Source organism: Herpailurus yagouaroundi, unplaced genomic scaffold (genome assembly GCF_014898765.1).
Source record: "Herpailurus yagouaroundi ecotype Mexico unplaced genomic scaffold, PumYag 164, whole genome shotgun sequence".
NCBI lineage: Eukaryota > Metazoa > Chordata > Mammalia > Carnivora > Felidae > Herpailurus > Herpailurus yagouaroundi.
In genome coordinates, this window is record NW_024412405.1 from 15,340,936 (window position 1) to 15,359,561 (window position 18,626).

At 37.6% G+C, this 18,626-nt stretch overlaps 1 protein-coding gene across 1 annotated transcript in view; it reads left to right on the forward strand.

The window, feature by feature from the left end:
• Nucleotides 1-18,626, forward strand: part of UGGT2 (UDP-glucose glycoprotein glucosyltransferase 2) — a 204,828-nt gene that overhangs the window by 51,443 nt on the left and 134,759 nt on the right. The window contains exons 9-10 of the mRNA XM_040487223.1: nucleotides 3,484-3,583; nucleotides 5,802-5,862. Coding sequence (XP_040343157.1) covers nucleotides 3,484-3,583; nucleotides 5,802-5,862 — 161 coding nt within the window. The remainder of the gene's footprint in view (nucleotides 1-3,483; nucleotides 3,584-5,801; nucleotides 5,863-18,626) is intronic.

The following is an 18,626-nucleotide window of genomic DNA, read 5'->3' on the forward strand; positions in this document are numbered from 1 at the left end:
GTGTTAATAGAATCTGGTAATATATTCATTTGGTTGTTACTTATACTCTATCTGACTTCATAAGTGAGTTTTCAGGGGCTTTCAAATAAGTTGTGCTCAGAAGATTGGTCATGTAAAGGAGAATTACGTTCATGTTAATAAAAAGTTTTAAAAGACTAGTTGTGCTGTCAAACCTGAGTAGAAGGTGGTAGAAGGATCATCACGACGGTGGATTGATGATGATAAAACTATTAGCCAACACTGTGTCTGGCAAAGTGTTAGGCTGTTTATATACAGTACGATTAATTTTTTAAAAACTCATATGAAAAAAAAAACTCATATGAGGTTAGATCTCTCACTTTTCAGATGAGGAAATCAGGAATGGACACATAATTAATTAGTCCAAGTTCACGAATATGATAAAGCACAGATCAAGGATATCTAAAATGAGCCTAAATTGTTTCTTCCACACCGCATTCTACTGTTTCTGAGTATGACATTGTACAGCAGCCAAATACCATCAGGCAAGATCTTTGATCATCCATTTTCCTCTTTTATAAGTCATTAACACCATTCAGTCATGTGTCATAGACTCTGGGTATAAAGTTCTCTCTTGTCTAGCAAGAGAGCAGGACACAGGATGAAAAATGAGAGATGGCTTATGTCTGGGAAAAGACAAGAGCCCAGAATAAGGGTCCTTGCCCAGTTTTATTAGGATCAGAAGGCTTACAAACATGGGGACGGACGTGCACAAAGAGACAATGAATCTGTGAATATTAAATTGTGGATGTGGCGGAAAGGGGGTCTTTAAAAATTCGGGGTTAGGGGTTTGGGTTAATACAAAACAAAATCCAGGCAGTCAGGCTGAAGGTTGTTTATGGCAGACGTGAGGCACCACCCCTGTTTATCTTAGCTAGCCTAGGGATGAGACAGGTAGGACAAATAACCTCAGAGTTAACAAGGCACCTTTTCTTTTGTTAATCATCTCCGCTGTGGGCTGCTTCACCTGCAGCGCAGCCATCTATATCCAGATTTACCTGTTTACCTAACTTGGTCCTTCTTTCCTGTGAAAGCAGCTTTCTGCTGTAGTACTAAATTGGGGGGGGGGGGGAGGAGGTGCTTTCACCCTGATATATCTAATCTTGTTTATTTCATATACCTATGTATTGGGCACCTTTGCACCTCCCTATTCTTGGTTGTCTTCTCAGGTGTGAGCATCCTATGGCTTTGTACTTTTTTCCTTGTTAACCCCTTGGTGTAAGCCCAGGGAATTTCTAAGCTTATTCCCCACAATCATGTAAATAACAATTATGTTTTCTTGCCTAAAAGTGCATATATTCCTAAATATATACCCATGAGTTAAAAATTGTGTTGCTTATAAATGCCTTTAATAGCAATAGAATAATAAGAAACAGAACATAAAGAATCTTACTTGTAATTTGACTATTCATTTATTCTTTCATCAGTATTTAGTGAGCACCTACTTGTGTATCAGGTCTTTTTCTTTTTTGGTGAGAACATTTAATTTCTACTCTTTGAGCAAATTTCAGTTATGTAATACAGTGATATCAACTCCAGTCACCGTGGTATACATTAGATCTTCAGACCCTCTTCATTTTATACCCTTTTACCAACCTCTCCTTTTTTCCTCTATCCAGCCCCCAGGCAACTATTCTAATTTGTTTGTATGAGTTTAACTTTTTTTTTAAACATGTACCTGATACTGTGCAATATTTATCTTTGTTTTCACTTAGCATAATGTCATCCAGGTTCATTGATGTTGTTACAAATGGCAGAATTTCCTCTCTTTATAATGCTGAATAATATTCCATTGTATATGTACACCACATTTTCTCATCCATCAATGGATAGTTAGATTATTTCCACCTTGGCTGTTGTGGATAATGCTGCAGTGAACATGGGAGTCCAGGTATCTCTTTGAGAGACTGATTTCATTTCCTTTGGATACATACCCAGAAGCTGGACCATATGGTGGTTCTAGTTTTAATTTTTGGAGGAATTGCCATGTTTTCCATAGTGGCTACACCAGTTTACATGAGTTTCTTCTGTATTTTGGTTATTGGTGCCTTATCAGATGTATGATTTTCAGATATTTTCTCCCATTCTGTAGCTTGCTTTTTCACTTTGTTGATGATTTCCTTGCTGCTGCAGAAGCTTTTGAGTAGGATATAGTCCCGCTTGTTTATTTTTGCTTCGCTGCCTTTGGTTTTGGTGTCATATCCAAAAAATCATCACTAAGACTGATGTCAGGGAGCTTATCCCTATATTTTCTTTCAGGATTTTATGGATTTAGGTCTTAAATTTAAGTCCTTAATCCATTTTGAGTTAATTTTTGTGTATTGTATAAGATAGGGGTCCATTTTCATTCTTTTGCACATGAATGTCTAGTTTTCCCAGCACCATTTACTGAGTAGAAAGTCAGTACTTTTTCTTTGTAGGATGTAATAACCCTCTTGCAAAAGGATCTTCGTAAGATAAGGACTGACACATTGACACATATCCATTGTGTTTGGTAATTAGGAGATACTCATGAGTACCGATGGCTTTGCTGCAGTGCTGGGGCTGGAAACATGCTAAAGTAGGTTGAGGAAATGTGATTTAAAGTTACTCAGCTAGAAAGTGAATACAGAGCTAGAATTTGAACCTTGGTTGTTAGGCTGTCTATCCCACAGTAAGCTGTGCTAAGAACACCTTTTCCTAAGCTTTGATTCCACCTCGATGCGCTGTACTGAGAATGCGGAAATGAAACTAGTCTTACTATGTTAAGCTGGTTATTTTACTAGTGTATGGTAAACTAGGATTCTACCTGTGGTGAAACGTTAAAGAGAAACAGTATGTTTCACTATTCAGTAACAAACAGAATCAAGCTTTAAAATCTTTTCTGACTCTTGAACAAAGGGACGAGATTAAGATGACTGCTTCCGACATATTGGGGACTGACTACGTAAGCCACAGTTTTCTTTTCGTAGAACTTTCGTATCCGGTAAAATACTAAGTTTAGGATTTGATTTTTATTGTCATATAAGGGTAATACATTGAAAGAAAAAGTGAATTTTTGATATGTACTGAGTTAATAAACACATCGGATCTTTCTTAAAGTTCTTTCCAGAATTAGTTCCCCAAAGCTCTTTTTTCCTTCCTCTTGTTATCCTTATCAAAGCTTTTTGTTGCATGTTTTGTTAAACCTTAAGTATAGAAAAAATAGCTTGGCATTAACGTTTCTTTTCATATATCTCTTTTTGAAGTTATACTGTAATTTGTGGAAAACAATAGGTATTAAATGATTAGCCCTTCAAAAATTTGTAAAGCTTACCTTATTTGGACATTGGTGATCGCCTTCTGTTTAAAACTTTTGAAAAATGCTACATGTAAGTGTTAACATGTCTATATAATAAATATGTGGCAAGAAATGTTGAGTAAATTATTTAAATTACCTGGAAATGTCTGTGAAGATCTGACATGATGCTAGATTTTTTTTTCCAGATCTTAGTTTTCAGGCAGCTTCTCAAATAATGTCTACGCCAGTTTATGATGCCATAAAATTAATGAAAGACATTTCACAGAACTTCCCCATAAAAGCCAGGTATGTTAAAGTTCATGGGTTGATTATAGCCAGAACTCTTTCCATTAAATAAACTTTATGAAAATAGCTGATTTCATTTAACATTGTGATATCAACTAATTCTAACAGATACAGTTTTAATGAAAATAGGGCATTTCTTTATTATGCGTGTTGGGTTGTTTTTTGGTTTTTGTTTTTACCAGAGGAAAATACTGGCATGTGCACACATGCGTACACATCCTGAAAAATAGAACTCTTGAATTAGAGGCAAATGGAAAGGAAAAGTAATCTATTAAAGTTATTTAAACAAAAATAGTGGTACGGTAATCCAGGATAAAACTTGTTCAAGCAATGAATAGAGAGAATATTTTTCTCTTTTCTGGGTGGAGGGTGATGAAAAGTATTATTCTAAATAGATTTATGCCCAGAATATGGCCAGATCATGTTCTTGCCCTTTCAGATTCTAAACAAGTCTTCTTTATGGAATATTTTGTGGAATACTTTTTGCCAGTAGGATACCTAAACGAACTGCTTCCAGAAATACTGATTTTACACTAAACACATCTTGCAGTTTAATAGATAATACATTTGCATGTCTAAAAGTAATCAGTGCTTTCACAAAATAACAAAACGCTTATTCATTTGTAGTCTGGTTAGGAATGACAGGATGTGAAATTATAAGCAACCAGTAAAACAGAAAATAAGTTAGCTTCTCTTGAAGACGTGGAGTGTGTGGCTAGCATAGCAGCGTTTTCCTGAGGAGAGGGGAGAGCACCCCTGCACGAGCAGCACCCTCTCTTAGCCCGTGGGTGATCACCAGACCTCTCTTTGCCTCATGCGTTTTGCTGTACATTTATCCACAGTGCAAAATACTGAATCTTAAATCTAGATATTCGTTCCTTTGTGGGTAAATAACTAGCACTTAGTTGGCCAAAAGATAACAACCTTTCTAGGGGACCCTGAAAATAGAGAGATGCACCAACTCAGTTACAGATTAAGAATCAATATATTGATGACTCTTCTGTTAATTTTAAAGAGCCAAGAATTTGAGAAGTCCGTACTTGCATACTTAAAACTTGAAATGTGCATATGTGTATAAATGTTTAGTTACACTGCTGTTTTTGAAATTACTAGATCAAATACAAATAAAGTAAAATAACTTCAGTGTTAAGATTATTCACTCTTTTGACTGTAAGTCAGTTGCAACTCAAGGTTGTGGGCTAAACTCTGCTCTTAATTTGTGGTTGATCATTTAAAAAGAATGCAAACTATGGTAACACTGCTGAATGGCTAACTTACAGGCTTGAGCATATCTGTAAAGCCACTTGATAGACCATTACTAAATGTTTGTTAAAATACCTGCTAAATGGATGAAAAACTTGTGATACCACATTATACATTGTAATTCCTCTTAAATGCTGCCAAATTTTAGGAGATAATCTACACTTTTTGCGGGAGTTTTATTTTAAAGCAGAACTCTGCATTAACGGTCTTTTAATTTTTAAATTGTTTTGTTTGCATAAAACTGACAAATATGTAACTAATTTTCCTAGGAGTTATCAAGTCAAATAAATGTAGTTAATAAACTTGTTTAAAAAAATCTCTTTAAGTTATGAGGGAGTTCTAAGTTCTTCAAGAGTGGATATGGAGGAAGTCAGTATTGTTAGTCATTTAGAGCTTACATACTCTGGTAAAGATCCCAGGTTTACCAAAACTCTTTTTTATGTGCAAGTATTTTGAAATTTGTTTGCATTGACACATGTGTCATATTGGTCATTTTATACAAAGTTTCTCTGAATGGGCCAAACAGCACAAAATAGCATTTTCAGTCAAGTATATCTGAAAAGTATCTAGTAGTAAATAAGTTCCGACTGTACCTAATGCATACATTTGTGCCCATGAACTCTTTTTTTTTAATTATTTAATTCCAGTGTAGTTAACATACAGTGTCGTGTTAGTTTCAGGTGTACAATATAGTGACTCAGCAACTCGGTCCATCACCCAGGTGTGCACAAGCTCCTGTCAGTCTTGAATCCGCCTGAATCAGACACAGTCAGACACCCTTGTCAAAGGAGAGCCGTGGTGCCAGTTGTCCAATAGCTACATGGAAATGTGCACTTTTGGTTGTGAAGCATTCTGAGTTTTTAGGTTCTTATCCAGAGTATTATATTATCCTGAATTATAGATTGTCCTAAACGTTTAAGTAAAAATGAATTATATCAGTATTTTTTTTTTCCAGATCTCTGACCAGAATTGCTGTAAATCATCTTATGAGGGAGGAAATACAGGGAAACCAAAAGGTTTGTTTGAATTCTTTTTTTTTTAAAAATTGACTACACTAATATCAATGATTTTAGACTTTGGATCTTCAGTTTCCATACAGAAAAGAAAATGTTAATTTGTGCTTTTTGATTATTAAAACAGTTCAGATTTTCCACTTTTAGATTGTCTACTTTATACAGCTCACAGTCTGTGATAACAGCAAGTCTCCTCTGACATACATCTTACCTACTTCTTCATTCACCCTATGCTTCGGGCCTTCTGCCCACGTAGTATGGTTGTCTTTACAGGACAAAGAATAAAGCTGTGAGTTAATTACTCTGTTTCTCATGATCAGTTTTTCTTTAAAAGCTTGTAAGGCCTGAGTCAGGTTTGGACTGCTGGAACATCATTAGAATCCTGTGGCATAAAGGGCACAATTGATCAGTAATTTGATAAGATTTTGCCAAGTGGTCTCTTAAGTCACAGTAAGAACCCAAATGATCCTAATTGTGTGCTATTTGTGAAGTGCTTCGAACACTGCCTGGCTTCATTACATAGGACTGCCTTGGCTTAAAGAAATACAAGACGCACCGGGCGCTGAACAGTAGGAGTTTGTTTTTCTGACCTAAAAGAAGTCTCAGAGTGAGCAGTTACAGACATGGTTTACTCCTCCTATGGCCACAGCTTTAGACTTCTTATTTGTATTTAAAGCAGAAAGAGGCAGGAATATGGTATTAAATACCACATTAATCCTCCGTAATGCCTTCCTGGAACGCATCACCTGTCTGACTTCCAACTCACTGGCCAGAATTTTGTCCTATGGCTATCTCTAGCTGCAAGGGAGGCTAGAAAATTAGTGCTCACTTTTCTAGTAATGGAGGTAGCAAAGTGGGTTAACTTAGCCAGGCAACAGCGCCTGTCACACAGAAGCAGAATGAACTCTCAGTAGGTACCAGCTCTTGTGATGGCGGCCAGCAACTACAGCAGTAATAATGAAGGAGTAGATGCATAGTTCACATTTGGAGCACGAGTGTTGGGAACCATCACACATCATCCCTATGTAGGATATTCTTTGCCTAGCTTACCACCTGAGAAATTATTGTTTATCCTCCCAAAATGGTTGTGGTATTACTTCTTTCTCCAATTTTCCTAATTGCTCTTACCATTCTTTGAACAGAGTGATTTTCTTATAAAAGCTCCTGTACTAATAGTGAATTTTGTTTGAATAGTGCCACCTGCAGCAGGAAAAGAAGAGAGGGTAGAAAAGGGAGGAGAAATAAAGGATGCCGAAGTTTCAGTGGCTTCACCCAGTCCAGTATATTTTTTTTGCCCATTTAATAGTCCAGAGAGGGTGTTCAGGTCATCAGAACATCAAGTTGTGATTTGGGGTCCAAATGCTGGAGGACTTCATGAGGTTACAGAAGAAATACTGTGAGAATGAAAGAGAAGTAACTGGAACTGAAGACCCAAATTTTCTCAGGTAGACCCGTATGACCTCATGATCACAGGGTGACTGCTAAAGCTAGTTGCTGCAGCAGAGTGGAAGTGGAAGTTGATAGAAATGAGTAGATCAGGAAACTCTGAATCTAGAGGCTTGAATGAGTATGGTACCTGATACAGCCCATTCCCTCAGAAATACCGGTTGAATTGAAAACTGTTGAATGTTTACATGTTATCTGTAATACATTCAATGTTTAGCATTAGGTAGTTTTTTTAAGTGTTCTATAGAGAGAGAGTATAGGAGTCATTAATATCCCAGTGTATAAAATGGGATCCAGTGATTTCTGTTGGGTCACAGAGTTGGTAAAAGAACCAGAATTTGTGCTCTGATAGACAGTTCATTTCAGATCAATTTCATAAGCACTTTGAATTTGTTCAGGTGCCAAACATCCTGCCAGGTGATTAGAAAACAAGGTATTTGAGGAGATCGAGAAATTTTGGTGTAGTTTCTTTTCTTCTAAAAATTCTTGAATGACTGCTATTTCCAGAAGAACATCATACAAAATTTAGAAAATTGCATTTAATAAAACCAGGTGGATATGAGGAGTCTAGTGTAAACTGTCATTCCTCTACAGAAATCAACAGGGAAACCTGTCGATCAAGCAAAGCTGAGTTTAATCAACTTACCACAGTAAGGGGGAACAACATTTGGTAGAATCTTCTTAGTGTCTCAAAAGAAGGATATTATGGTAGATTACTTATGGGTTGTAGGGCTTCTGTTCAAGTGGTTTAACAGTAGTTGAGTATTGGTCAACACAATAGTAATGGTTTTGATGAGTGAACTGTTACAAGCAAGCTCTTTGCCCAGATGAGGTAACTGTTCACATGGGCAAACCAGACCATTTTGTAGTTCTAGTCCAAGTTTGCCTGGAACTATTTGTTTGTAAGAATTTCCTGAAGCAAATGGTTATTTATTCATTTATAGCTTTATCTTCCTGGATAAGAATTTCCTGTAATAGTTCAGTAATGTCAGCTCAGGTGATCTCTGTTCTCAGTCCCAGTAGTTGAGCTGTAATACATAAGTGGTCCCTGCATTTCTCTCTGGGAGGGCAAGAGAGGACTCCAGAAGTAGACAGTAGCTGGGTAGAAAAGTGGGGAGAGACCATGTTACTTTCACGATAGTACTTTATGACCAAAGGTTTCATATTACTAGTAAATAGAAAGTCATAGGGAAGGACAATTTAAAAATTTAAGATCATTGGTTGGTATATTTGCAGAGGGAAAACATGAAGTATTGAGATGGATTATGTTATTATTCACAAATAGTCACTCTCTTCCCTCTGTCAGAGGAGTCTGCTCCTCTGCCCCTACGATGTTGACTGATACCATGTCACTTGTGACTTGCTTTAACTAATATGAAATGAGCAAATACACATGTCATGTGCAAGCAGCAGCTTTGTGGTTTCGTTGCCTTTTGGCTTCTGCACTCTCCCTCTCTCTCCCTCTCTCTCCCACCCTCTCCCACCCTCTCTCTCCCACTCTCTCTCCCTCTCTCTCTCCCTCTCTCTCTCCCTCTCTCTCCCCCACCCTCTCTCCCTCTCTCCCTCTCTCTCTCTCGGCCTCTCCCACATAGAGGCTGCTCTCCTGGTCTGGCACCTGAAATGAAAAAGGCCCTGGGGTGAGCCAAAGATAATTGAAGGTGTGAATATGTGATATGAACAAGAAATCAGTGTTTCCTCTGGGAAGCCACTGAGATTCGGGGATTCTTTATATTAAGAACTTGGATACTGTAATATCAAATATAATTAAGCTTTATACGTTACTTTTCCGTTTGCTAAATTGTATTTTATCTTATGCTCCTGAAACTGTTAAACACTGTTTCTATGTTTCAAAGAAATGCAGAATAATGTCTGTTGCTCTATAAAAGGGTGATTTTAGGGCTATTGGAAAAGGTGAAGGAATAAAGTAGCTATGGAAATAGAACAGAAAGGCAGAAGTTGTGGGTTTAGTTCCTGGTACTAGCTTTGAGAAGTTCTCTTTAAACCTCTTCTGTAAAATGTAATTACACAGTTCAGATTAGAATAATCTGTGAGCATATTTTGTAAATATATACAACTATAAGATGGCAGAAATCATGGGAATGTAGTCAAAACGACAAGTTTAAGGTTAGAATTCTTACAGAAAGAGTTATTCTAATACTACATTTAAAAAAGGTCATTCTTTCATTTACATTATCCAGAATTAACATTATGTGTCAATCCTAGTATTTGCTTTATCTTCTCATTTTTTTAGGAATTATTTGGATCTTTTCAATTTTAATATCTTTATTTTTTGCATAGTTCAGCATTTTATTACCAACTTAGCTAGGAAGCCTGGCTATGGTTAATTTTATTTAGTTATATCATATTTTTAATCGAAGCTGGCCTAAGTTGACATTTTATTAAGAATATAGTGACTGGTTCCAATAGAAATATGGCTGCAGCCAAATTTAAAGTAGTCCCATTTATTCTCCTAAAAATCATACAGAGCAACAAAGAAAATGAGTAGAATTCATATATAGCGACAAAAAGAATGAAACCACGTTTTCAGCAAAACTATCAGAAGGCAAAAACCTACAAACTCTCAATTTTGTGTGTGGTGGAAAATGCCAGCACCAGTAGAACTTAAGTATAAAGCTACAGTTGCATGGAGGAGAAGAATGGAACATGGCAAGAGTCCCAGCATGACAATCCCAGCAATCATCAGCAAGCACTCACCCTCAGAGAGGGCTCCACTCTGAGTAGGAACACTGGGGTGGGCAGGATTAAAAACAAATAGGAGAGGGGCGCCTGGGTGGCTCAGTGTGTTGAGCGTCTGACTCCTGATTTTGGCTCAGGTCATGATCCCAGGGTCTTGGGATTGAGCCCACTTTGGGCTATGTGTGGAGTCTGCTTAAGATTCATTCTCTCTCTCTCTCTCTCTCTCTCTCTCTCTCTCTCTCTCTCTCTCTCCCCCTCTGCCCTTCCCCTGCTCATGCTTGCATGATCTCTATTTCTCATAAAAATTAAACACACACACACACACACACACACACACATCAGCTGCAGGAGGGGGAAAGAGGAGTCATGTGAAGTGCACGGAAGTGGCAGATTTAAGAAAATCTAGCTGGGGGGTGGGGGTGGGGTGGTTCATCCAAGAGACCAGGTCATCATCCTTTAGTGGCAAAGTGAAGAGAAAAAGTGCCTGGTGATTAGAGCCTCTCAGCTGGGCTAATATTTGAGAATCTGAGGAAGACTGTCTACATTGGGTGATCCAGCTGAAACTGTTGATGACAATAAGGAAACTTCAAAGCAGGAAACCTGGAAGGCTAATTTTGCCTCTTTCACTCCCAAACCATCTCCCCTGCTAATGTCTAGTGCGAGAAAATCTAAGTGATTCAGATATGCTTGTCAGAAAGGTAGAACTACTACATCCATGTAAAGATCTCCCTGTAAAGGGGGAAAGGAGGAGCAGAATTACACTGTAAATGAAGAAACCTCACTAAGCAGAGGAAGATTGCAACACGGCATTCACATGTGTGCTTGAAAAGCTACTGAAGTCGAGAAGCAACACAGTACAGAAGTACAGTGACTCACAGCGAAGACGGGCCAAGAATAGGACCAGAGAATGGGAAACCAGAGCTGGGAGGGCTTTGCAAAGATATAGAAAGCAACCATTTCAGAAGTAAAAGCTAAAACTACAAATGGCAGGCACAAGGGAGAATTGAATTTGTAGAAAACCCCATAGAAGACATAGTGGATAGAATTAAGAAATGCAAAGAAAGCAGAAAAGATTCAAGACAGATGATAATTAAAAGGCAGGTAAAGGAAATCCAGCATTCCTATAGTAGAGTTTCTGAAATAGAAAACCAAACAAATGGACAGAGCAAATGTTTAAAACTGTAATTAAACCATTTTCTGAAATAAAAGACTTGAATCCACATTATTTAAAGGATACACCATATAACTAGGAAAATTGACCAAGAATCATCAAAATAAAGAAAGGCTGTAGGAAAAAAGGAATTATTTGTGCATTTAGCAATAAGGATTATAAAGAAAGAAAACCAGATTGGCATCAGATTTTCAAAACCAGAAGTATTCAACCCCAGAAGACCGTGAAGTTCTGCCTATGGGATTCTCAGAGAGAGAAAAACTGTCCTTCAAACTAGCTCTCAGATAGATATGCATATATAGACTACAAAAAATGTTGAACAACAAGAATTCAAGGAAAGCATGCTCCCTGAGGAATTTCTTCTGATCAAGAACTCCTAGAAGATGCTTTGGCAGAAAAACTGCCTAGTTGGGCATTGAATGAGTTTATTGTCCAACTAAAACAGAGACGCAGGTGAGGGAAAGGGCGATGCTGCAGTATATAAATAGCGCCCACTCTGACATAGTAAAATATTGCAACTAATACAAGTAAGGAGGTAGTAAATAGAATAAATTTGCTGACTGCCTTAACGGAGATACTCGGGAATCATGGGAGTGGATTAAAGCTGAAAAATCACACAGTGGAGCCTAAACATACTTAAAAGTGCACAGTTAGCCACTAATGAGTAGAAAGCTATTGAGTAAAAGTGGGCTGTGCAAGAGCAGGAAGAGGTTAAAAACTATTTTTTATAATAGCATCATTAGATACCTTTTAAAGAGCTGAGGGTATTACATGAAGATACATGTGTAAGAGTAGCTAGTGGAACAGAGATCTAAATCTTCCCTTGGAAAAGAACCTAAAAAAAAGAAATGTACATGCACCCCCCCCAATCCATTCATGAATGAATTTTAGAAACACACCCGGAAAGAGCGAATGCAACATGGAAGAATGACAGTTGCAGCTACTCTCTGTCGTATCAACCAATGTAAATAAACTTGACATTACCAAGAGGTGTCAGTTTGAATCATTAGGCTAATAAATGTGAAATAACTCTTAAACTAATTCAGAAATGTTAAAGATTAAAGATGGGGCAGTGGTAAACCAAGCAAATACTGTGTTACAGGGGTAGTGATCTTAATACCATAAAGCTAGGTTCAGGCCTGAAAGTATTAATGAGCAAAAAAGGGCCCTGTATGAGACTGATGAAAGTGTAACAATTGTTAATATCTATCCATCAAAGCACTGTAGGAATATTCATAAAACAGAAACTACTGGAGATGGAAGGAAAAACAGAATTTACCTAAGACTGATGTAGTCAAAAATCAAAGATACGACCAAACATTATCAATGTGATAGGTGTTACAGATATATAATACATTTTATATCCTGATAACAGAGAAAAGTCTTTTCTCAAATTGTTATGGAGTAATGACCCCCCCCCCCCAAAAAAAACAGAGAGAAGGAAGAAAAGAGCATGGCAAATTCTTTCATCCCTGTGCACTCAAACTGGAAGTTGATTTAAAAAAAAAAGAAATCAGGAGAACATGGCTTCTTCTCTGGGAGATTAAAACTCTGTTTACTCTTAAGTAGAAGGGAAAATAAAATACACATCAAAATTGCAGTATTCTTGATAAATTTTGAAAAGACAAGCTATTAGAATCTTTGGGGCACAAAACAAAGTTCAGAGAAAAGCCTTAAAATCTTACATCAGTAAAAATAAAAGATTAAAAATAAAGGAATTAAATTTAGGACCTAAAAGGTTAGGAAAAGCAATAAAGAAAATCAAAAGAAAGCAGAAGAAAATAATACAGGGTAAAAATTAATGCACTAAAAGACAAAAATAATGAAACTAATAAAAGGATAATATGCCATAATCAAGTTTACTTGAATGCAAGGATGGTTCAATATTAGGCAGTCTATTCGTACAATAGTATCATTGGATATTTGTTGTAAAGTGGCACGATTTTCTCCATAGATGCTGAGAAGCATTTTACACAATTCAAGATCTATTCCTGACTGTAAAAACATTTTTAAAAACTTCATAAAGAAATCAATGAGACTTTTTTTTAAAGTGTGCACATGTATATTTGTGTGTATCTCAGCTTAAAAACCATCTTACTATTGGAAAAGATGTCAGAGAGTAAAGAAAAAGACTCCATTTATAATAGCAACATAAACAGCTGTATATTTACCAAAATCAGGAACAAGACAATGAAGCTCATTATTGTCATTGTAATTTATCATTGTATTAGCTGTTAGCCAACATGATTAGTTAAGAGAAACATGTTAGAAGTATAAAAATTGGGGGGAAATGCAGCATAAGAGAATCTGTGAAAAAGCCAAAAACTGGAGACAGAAAGGTGTTCTAGTCTTCTCAGGCTCCCATGGACTGGGTGGCTTCGACAAGTTATTTTCTCACACTTTGGGAGCCTACAAGTCCTAGATCGTGGTTTTGGCAGATTCTGTTTCTGGTGAGGGCTGTCTTCCTGGTTGGTAGACAGACAGCCACCTCCTTGGTGTGTCTTCACATGGCCTTTCTGTGCATACGAAGTGCACCACCCTCATGACCTCATGTCACTGTAATTACATCTCTGTAGGTCCTGTCACTAAATACAGTCACATCGGGGTTGAGGGCTTCAGTTATTTGAATTTGGAGAGGGACGTGCTTTAGTCCCCAACAAAAGGTAATAGGTTACACGACTAATATATAGAGAAATCAGTGGGTTCCAAATATTGCAAACAACTAGCTCAAACAACTTGTTGGAAGATGTCAGAAGAGAGAAAGACTCCATTTATAATAGTAACATAAACAGCATCTTGACAACGAAGTCAATTCTAAGTTAATTTATAGTTGTAATCAGAACCTATAAAAATACCAAAGGTGACTTTTTTTTTTCTGAAACTTGACAAATCTAAAACTTCATGTGGAAAAGATAGGCAAGGAATAATAGCCAGGGATACTGTGGAAAATTTAAAAGAACAGTAGGGACCTGCCCCGTGGGGACACCAGCACAGACTGTTCATGCCATCATGGATTGTCACTCCAGCCTGCTCAGAGCCACTGGGGCCACCACTGCCATCACCTTTCTACCTCTCCTCCATTTGGAATCAGTGAAATAATTTTGAAATAAGCTTTGATTTCAGAGCAAGAAATCTGAATTTAATCCGTAAACTAAGGAACCGTGGTGTATATTGCTGTCTCAGCCATCTCCCTTGGAGCATGCTGGGAGAAGGACAAGAATGGTAATGGCTTTCCTGTCATTAATCTTGGCTAAATGGGTTTGGACCAGTAGTGCATGTTACCTGCTACCGTGTGGGGCATGTGAGTGGTACCTAAAAAAACGGAGACGAGGGTGGTGGGGACTAGAGGCCGGGAATCCCAGGATCCCTTGCAGTGTTCCTGAGTGTGGACTGAGCACTGGAACAGTCATGATGTACGTCACTGCTGTGACATATCCTCCCCACACACCAAAGAGTACAGTTCCCACAAAACGTGTAAACAAGAGGTTTATGCATAAGAAAGAAATAATAGTGGTCATTAAATATGTAGAAAGATGATCTGTCTTCACTCCTAATAGAAATACAGGTCCAAGTTAAACGGAGACACCAGATTTTAAAAATTAGAAAGTTTGATAGTGTAATCAGCGAGCGGATCAATCTTTTGTGAAAGAAAGCAGGGAAAACGAGATGTATTATCTGGACATATTAGTGTTTGCATAAAGGGACACCAGAAGGATGAACGAGAAACTGGGGGGAAAAAACCCCGGTCACCTCTACGGGCCACAAAGAGAGGCTGGGAGACAGAGTGAAAGGTTGCAGAATGGGCATGAGAATTGTGTAGAGGTTTTTATGTGGTTTGACTTTGAACTCATGCGGAGATTATTCTGGAAATATTATGACTGTGCTGAAGGTACATAAGTATATTTGGGTTTGATTTTATTCAGGAGGCAACTGATTTCACTCCAAACTATGGCACATTTCCCTTCGAAGTTCAGAATTGTTATTTTGATCAGAGATTTACCAGAAGCTGCTTTTCCTGGTTTTAAATTAAATGTCAGTCTACTGTGTATCTGTTCTTATTTGCTTGTAAGAGCTGTTTGTGTTCCATAACATTTTTTGGTTTGGGGGAATAAAATGGAGATATGATAGGGTGATCTGGTAACTTTGTTGTTGTTTTGTTGTTTTTTACTTTAGTGTAAAACAGATTTTTTCAGTTTCATAATTACATAATCAAATGCAGGTATTTAAATACAAGATCCAAGTAAAGGATTATATCTAATTCAAATAAAAGCTCACACCTTTTCTAATTATGTGAACTAATTACTTAGAAGAGACAGCAATTTTAGAATTCTTGAGAAAATCCCAAGATTAGAATATCCTTCCCAAAAGTTCTTCTGTAAAACATTTTCTTTAGAATCTTATATTCTCTCATCACTCATCCTGGGGGCAGGGGAGGGAGAACCTCTTCTATATTACAATATATCTGACTTCAAATTTTAAATCCAGAATGGATGCAGTTTCAGCTTGGGGGCCTCCCTCCAGATGTGTTTATAAGCAAATTTACCATGATAAAGCTCTACCAGTCTTCTGGGATCCACCCAGTTGGAATTTTTTTAGTTTCTGGTAATGGCCCAGCTCTGTTGGTGGTTAAAGGGATATGTTACAATGTATTCCCTCTTTTTTTTTCAGCCTCTGCTTTATTTTTTTAATATAATTTATTGTCAAATTGGCTAACATACAGTGTGTAAAGTGTGCTCTTGGTTTTTGGGGTAGATTCCCATGGTTCATTGCTTACATACAACACCCAGTGCTCATCCCAACAAGTGCCCACCTCAATGCCCATCACCCATTTTCCCCTCTACCCACCCCTGCCCTGTCCACCCTCAGTTTGCTCTCTGTATTTAAGAGTCTCTTACGGTTTGTCTCCCTCCCTGTTTGTAACTATTTTTTTCCCTTTCCCTTTTCCATGGTCTTGTGTTAAGTTTCTCAAAATCCACATGAATGAAAACATACGCTATCTGTCCTTCTCTGACTGACTTATTTTACTCAACATAATACCTTCCAGTTTCATCCACATTGCTGCAAATGACAGGATTTCATTCTTTCTCATTGCCAAGCAGTATTGTATATATAAACCACATCTTTATCCATTCATCAGTTAATGGACATTTGGGCTCTTTCTATAATTTGGCTATTGTTAAAAGCGCTCCTATAAACATTAGGGTACATGTGCCCCTATGAATCAGCACTCCTGTATCCTTTGGATAAATTCCTAGTAGTGCTGTTGCTGGGTCGTAGGGTAGTTCTATTTTTAATTTTTTGAGGAACCTCCACACTATTTTCCAGAGTGGCTGCACCAGTTTGCATTCCCACCAGCAGTGCAAGAGGGTTCCCGTTTCTCCACATTCTTGCCAGCATCTGTAGTTTCCTGGTTTGCTCATTTTAGCCACTCTGACTGGTGTGAGGTGATATCTGAGTGTGGTTTTGATTTGTATTTCCCTGATGATGAGTGACATTGAGAATCTTTTCATGTGCCTATTGGCCATCTGGATGTCTTCTTTGGAGAAGTGTCTATTCATGTCTTCTGCCCATTTCTTCACTGGATTATTTGTTTTTTGGGTGTTGAGTTTGGTAAGTTCTTTGTAGATTTTGGATACTAACCCTTTGTCTGATATGTCATTTGCAAATATCTTTTCCCATTCCGTTGGTTGCCTTTTAGTTTTGTTAATTATTTCCTTTGCAGTGCAGAAGCTTTTTATCTTGATGAGGTCCCATTTTTGCTTTTAATTCCCTTGCCTTTGGAGATGTGTAGATCAAGAAATTGCTGCAGCTGATGTCAAAGAGGTTGTTGCCTACTTCTTTAGGGTTTTGATGGTTTTCTGTCTCACAGGTCTTTCATCAATTTTGAGTTAATTTTTGGGTATGGTGTAAGAAAGTGGTCTCGTTTCATTCTTCTGCATGTTGCTGTCCAGTTCTCCCAGCACCATTTGCTAAAGAGACTTTTTTCCATTGGATACTCTTTCCTGCTTTGTCAAAGATTAGCTGGCTGTACATTTTGTGGGTCCAGTTTTGGGTACTCTATACTATTCCATTGGTCTTTGTGTCTGTTTTATGCCAATACCATACTGTCTTGATGATTACAGCTTTGTAGTAGAGACTAAAGTCTTGGATTGTGATGCCTCCCACTTTGGTTTTCTTTTTCAGTATTACTTTGGCTATTCGGGGTCTTTTGTGGTTCCATACAAATTTTAGGATTGATTGTTCTAGCTTTAAGAAGAATGCCCGTGCAATTTTGATTGGGATTGCATTGAATGTGTAGATTGCTTTTGGCAGTATTGACATTTTAACAATATTCTTCCAGTCCATGAGTATGGGATGTTCCGTTTCCTTCATTTTCCTTCATGAATTTTCTATAGTTTTTTAGCATATAAATCTTTTATATCTTTGGTTAGGTTTATTCCTAGGTATTTTATGGTTTCTGGTGCAATTGTAAATGGGATCAATTTCTTGATTTCTCTTTCTGTTGCTTCATTATTGATGTGTAGAAATGTAACCAATTTCTATACATTGATTTTGTACCCTGTGACTTTGCTGAATTCATGTATCCATTCTAGTAGCCTTTTGGTGGAGTCTTTCAGGTTTTCCACGTAGAGTATCATGTCATTTGCGAAAAGTAAAAGTTTGACCTCTTCGCCAATTTTGATGCCTTTTATTTCATTTTGTTGTCTGATTGCTGATGCTAGCTAGCTGGACTTCCAACACTATGTTAAACAACAGTGGTGAGAGTGGACCTCCCTGTCGTGTCCCTGATCTCAGGGGGAAAGCTCTCAGTTTTTCCCTACTGAGGATGATATTAGCTGTGGGCTTTTCATGTATGGCTTTTATGATGTTTAGGTATATTCCTGCTGTCCCGACTTCCTTGAGGGTTTTTATGAAGAAAGGATGCTGTATTTTGTCACATGCTTTTTCTGCATGTATTGACAGGATCATGTGGTTCTTATCCGTTCTTTTATTAATGTGATGTATCACATTGATTGATTTGCGAATATTGAACCAGCCCTGCAGCTCAGGAAAGATTCCTACTTGATCATGGTGAATAATTCTTTTTATATACTGTTGAATTCAATTTGCTAGTATCTTGTCGAGAATTTTTGCATCCATGTTCATCAGGGATGTTGGCCTGTAATTCTCCTTTTTTGTGGGGTCTCTGTCTGGTTTGGGAATCAAGGTAATGCTGGTTTCATAGAATGAGTCCGGAAGTTTTCCTTCCGTTTCTATTTTTCTGAAATAGCTTGAGAAGGATAGGTATTAACTCTGCTTTAAATGTCTGGTAGAATTTCCCTGGGAAGCCATCTGACTCAGGACTCTTATTTGTTGAGAGATTTTTGATAATGGATTCAATTTCTTTACCAGTTATGGGTCTGTTTAGATTTTCTATTTCTTCCCATTTGAGTTTTAGTATTGTGTGGGTGTC